The 5,330-nt window shown below is 32.7% G+C and overlaps 1 protein-coding gene across 1 annotated transcript in view; it reads right to left on the reverse strand.

Annotated features, from left to right (window-relative positions):
* The window catches only part of LOC107613178 (terpene synthase 10), a 7,527-nt gene extending 6,750 nt beyond the window's left edge, over positions 1–777 (reverse strand). Inside the window, exon 1 of the mRNA XM_016315046.2 lies at positions 461–777. Coding sequence (XP_016170532.1) covers positions 461–694 — 234 coding nt within the window. The 5' untranslated portion in view covers positions 695–777. The remainder of the gene's footprint in view (positions 1–460) is intronic.

The following is a 5,330-nucleotide window of genomic DNA, read 5'->3' on the forward strand; positions in this document are numbered from 1 at the left end:
ATACACATAATATATTAATATTATAATTATTATATAAATGAATACATAAACATTAAAAAAAGGGGGTTAATCTATATTATCTTGGTTTGATTCCGATTTTATTATTTTATTTAAAAGAATACTGAGATGGGTTCTTTTTTCATATCCTGTTGAGTAGAGCACATTAACCTTATCTTCTTTATAGAATTTCTTTCTTTTTTTTTTTAACCAAATTTTAATTAGATCCTTCTTCTTAAATTGCAATTTTTTATTTTATGTATATATCTAGTTACAAACTTTAAATTTTATGAATCTAATTAAAAACCTGATGTATATATAAAGATTTGTAAAATATTTTTTTATTTGTATCCATAATGTAAAAGGAAAGCTAAGCTCCAAGTTGTTTAAGAATAATGTGATTTGATAAGCAGAATATAGACAAATAATATAACACTAGAAAAATGAAAGTAAGAAAGAACACCTTATAATCAGTATTCAATGATTGGATATATTCATAATGCCAAATTGAAGGTTGGAAGTTTGCCGTGCGTCGGAAAATTGTCGTATTATCATTATTTGAAGCTTTATTCAATGGTAGGCATTGAATTTGCGAAGGGATATTTCTCTTTCTGGTTTCAATAAGTGATGAGTTTCTCTCAAATGGAAGCATTTTATTGAACCCAAGTGTGAGTGAAGAAAGGTGAACAAGAGCCATGAGGTGTAGAATGAAAAGCCAATCTCTATTGTGTTATTTACTTGAATATGGATAATTGTTCGTGTAATGAGAATGGCCACAAAGAAGCCTTTTTATATCCGAGGATGGATACCGAGGAAGTCCTATATTTTCAATTAGAAATTTAGAATTGTCTCTCTTTAAAACCCAAATGCATTACACGTGTTTGTTGTTCACTTACGAGAAATGATATTTAATTTTTCTTTATTTTTTTAAATTTATTTTGAAACACCCAAAATATAAATAAAAAAAAGGGGTTGTAAGCAGAAAAATTTCCGTTCACCCAAAACTTAAAGGACAGGCATGCATCGTCACAATATTTTGGTATTTTCTCGCATCCAACGTTTTAATAAGGTTATGGACAATTGGACACCATCTTTTCGTACGAAAAAGCATCTTTTTGTGGAAGAGACTCACTTCATGTACTATTTTTCCTTTTTTTGGTGAGGAGAAACCTGTTTGTCTCACTCTCGACATAATGATGCATGGATTTGAAATTTTTTAAATTTTAAATTTTATTTTAAAAAATAAAAAATATTTTTTTATTATTTATTTTACAAGATGAACTAAGAAAAAATAGGTTGGACTAAAAAAATAATAAAAGAGAAACTATTTAAGAGTGAAAAATTACACTTTACTATTTAATCTAAAAATTTAAATTTTAGATGATCCAAATTTATTATGCACAACATGACAAAGTAAAGATATGTATAAACTTAACCGAAATTATGAAGACTGGATCGGTCATCGAACCTCTCTAGTTATTGATTTATTGATTCATTAGTTCAATAAATTCAAATATGATTCAATTAGAATAATTATTTTAAATGCAATTAAGTACAATTAATTAAGTCCAAACAAAAATGAATAAGGATGAACTAATGAAGTAAAGCACAAACACAACATAATTAAGCAGAAACAAAAACTAATGAGGATGAGCACAATTAAATCCAATAAAAACACAAAATATCACAATTTCAGCAACACAACACTAGGCAAAAAAAAAAAAGAAAAACATAAAATACAGAGCAACAACACAATAAAGTAGCCAAAGCTAATTAATAATCAATTAATCATTCAATAAAAACACAACATTCAATAATCAATATGATTTCTGAGCATTGTCCTTCGATCTGAGCTGTCTAGACAAAGTATGACGAAGAGCGATTGAGCGCGATGGACGACGGCGACCAAACGACAACGAACACAACGACAAGCAAACGAAGACTAGATGACGACCACATCATAGGTGAATGAGGAAACATGTTGGTGACTTGGAGCAACACGACTAGATGAGGACAAAAGCTCCTGAGCATGACCGTACCGGACGGCGGCGGAAGCGTGGCTGAGCAAACAAATTAAAGACGACGGATGTCAAGTTCGAGGAAGCAGTTGTATCGGTGACGGCAAACAGAAGTTGGAGACTTGGAGCACGAGGAAAGCTAGATGAATGGACAATAGACGACAGACTTTGAGTGCGACATATGATAGCATTGTGCCATTGCTTGCGGCAGTGGTGATGACTAGGATTTTTTGGCTCTGAGTTTCTGTGATTTCTTTCTAAATGAAAGAAAGAAAGCGAGAAACGGGTAGGGGGGAAGAAACAAAGGAATTTGGAATCTGACCTTTTGTGTAAACCAACCAAGTCCCAATTTGGTCTGACTGACCAGTTCTTGATCGGTTCAATAGTTTTCTAGCGGTTTCTAAAACGGAGGTTTCTCAACATGGACCGAACCTTAAAGTCTCCCAGTTCTTGGTCGGACCAATTTGACCGACCAGTCTGGTTCGATTTTTAGAACCATGAAATTAACCAATTTGAGTTAGTCTAATAGTTGGCAGATTAAAAAATGTTGTGGGAAACAAAAAAAAGGTGTGCAAAATTTTGTTTTTATTTGTCTGAACAAAGAATTTCTAGATTTTACTGTCAGCTTAAAATTAGGTTAATTGGAGTTAATACTTAAATTGGACCCTAAAATTCTTTTCGAGCTTCAAGTTGATCTTTGAGGTACTATTTGTTTCCAAAGATTGAAGCAGAAATTGGAAGACTTAGAATCAGTATTGTGTTTAGTGGTCAAAGACTGAAATTGAGATTTCAGTCCCAGGACCTAAAATTTTAATTCCTTCAGTACTTCTAGAAAGTGTGGATATAAGGAACTGAAATTTCTTAGGATAATGACTGAAATTTTAATAACATTTTCTTCAATAACTAAGGATATATTAGTAAATATTTTTATTTCATATTTAGATATTAAGATATAATTCAGTTTTGTACACTTTACACCAAATATAATATAGAGATTTAATTTAGTCTTTGTCTTTCAACCTCTCTTTTAAACGCAGCCTTAATGTTCAGTTGTCTCAATTAGGATTCTGAATTTTTCACTCAGTGACTCACGTTAACCCCTACAGTGATTTCGGTCATTGTCGTATTGACGTGGCATGATGACGTAAAAAATTGATCACATGAAATGAAGTGATGAGATGTCTATTAGTGACATGTGCCATGTTAATGTAGACGGTAGTGCACATGTTCTAATATAATTTGTGTATGTGTTACTAGTATGTTATCATTGTAAGTGATTCAATTTGGTCCTTAAATGTTCATCAATAATTCGTTATAGTCCCCAAACTAGGAAGCACTTTTGATTTGTGCATACGCACAAGGGTGATGTGTATGCACAGGTCATGTTTTCTTAAAATTTTTTTATTTTTGATTGTTTGGCTTTTTCAACAGCTTTTAAATTTCTGTAACCCCTGTATAAGGTCTGATAACCAGTTTTAGACTCTAGAATAAGTGAGTATATTGAATGCATTAAATTGAGATATTCCTGGATAAATGTTGGTTAAACCAGATGACTTTGTTGTAGGGATGGTGGCTCGTCCTGTCCGCTGTTAGGATGGTGGTGTTATTTTGCTCACGAGATGAAGGAATTGATAAACTAAATGACAGTGTGGTTAATGAACCTAATGATTTCAAAAACTGATCAAAGGACATTGATAATACAAATTGTGATATGATTTACTGTGCTGGCAAGGGCTGAGGTTAATCTCGCTTGCATACTGATCTAATATGTATTCTGGCAAGGGCAGTGGTTAATCTCGTTTGCGTTCTGACTGATGTTTACTCTTGGTAAGGATGTGGCAAGGATGGTGGTGAATCCTGCTTGTATCGAGCTGAGTTATGCCAAAATAAGGACGGTGGTTAATCCTTCTTGTTTCGTAGATCTCTCTGTCTGCAAGGTGATAGGGCACTAATTGTAAGAACTGAAAATTTATTTATCCGTTTAATTGAAAATAAAATAATAATTTAATTGTTCGAAATAGGTTGAAAAATTTAGACATATTAATTTGAAAATTTAAAGGTGAGATTTGGATTCAGTGGATTTTTTCGAGTGAAAAATGCGTAAAAATGCGTACCGGTAATTTTGTAATACCCTAACTTTTAGCACCTCATGTTCATACTAAAAGTAAGGCGTTACTAACCTAATTCCTTTTATTATCTATTTAATATTGAGCCTTTATGCATAAATCTATCGATGGTTTTACTAAAACTTATAATTTTTTCAACGAGAACAAACAACACTTATTCACATACTTAATATTAATAATACATTGTAGTATTACATACAAAAGCAATTATAAAACTTACCCCTTTAAATAAAACTCTAGCTAACGAAACGAGGAAAAAATAAATTCTAACAACTTAACTCGTAAACACATTCTTCTGTGCTCCCGCAGCTTTGCAATAAGCCTTCACACTTGTAGCTGAAAGGGGGCAGAAATAGGGGGTAAGAATTGAGGAGTTCTTAATAGGACTCAGGGTTAGAAGTTTAGTTCATTTTATATATACTTGGTCAGCAATAACAATCAATAAGGGATAATCCAATTCAACAATTATATAACACAGAATTCAAACAGTCATTTAGCACACCCACAATCACAGAAAACATACTCACAAACAAATATGCGCAAATAAGTATGATGCATGTCTACTCCTATTGCAAGCCATGAACCCATGTGTCGATTTCCTACCCGCTCCCAAAATTACCCGAGCACGAGTCCCAGATATGGCTTTCCAGATGCATACAGTGTGCATATAAGTCTTGCGGCCAGGCTGTATACAATATGACTTTTAAGTATATTTCAATATGCTTACATCTGGAAAACAGTTCTCAGTGTGCGGGCGTCCCATTATACATTTGGTACTAAGGCCCAAACAAGGTCGCATCTGCTCTCCTGTGACAGACAGTCTTTTAAAACATTTTCTTTATCTTTGCCCTCTACTCTCCTGTGACAGAGATCCCTTTAGTTAATACATTCTTTTATTCTCGCTTTCTGCTCTCCTGTGGTAGAGGTTCTTTAGATTCTTTTAATATTTGTTCTCTGCTCTCCTGTGGCAGAGGTTCTTTAATATTTTGCTTTCCTTTTCTTTTCTTTCTTCTTCTTTTCTTTCCTATCATTTCATAATATAATTTATGTTCGCATTATTCCCTCGCCTTTCCCTAAGTGTATTATGAAAAAGAATCATAAAGTACTTTAATTAAGTCTGTGTTCTCTAAATCTTTTAAGATCATTCTGTTTGTTCTTCTCTGACTTATAATAATATTAATATCTCTAC

Source organism: Arachis ipaensis, chromosome B08 (genome assembly GCF_000816755.2).
Source record: "Arachis ipaensis cultivar K30076 chromosome B08, Araip1.1, whole genome shotgun sequence".
NCBI classification, from domain to species: domain Eukaryota; kingdom Viridiplantae; phylum Streptophyta; class Magnoliopsida; order Fabales; family Fabaceae; genus Arachis; species Arachis ipaensis.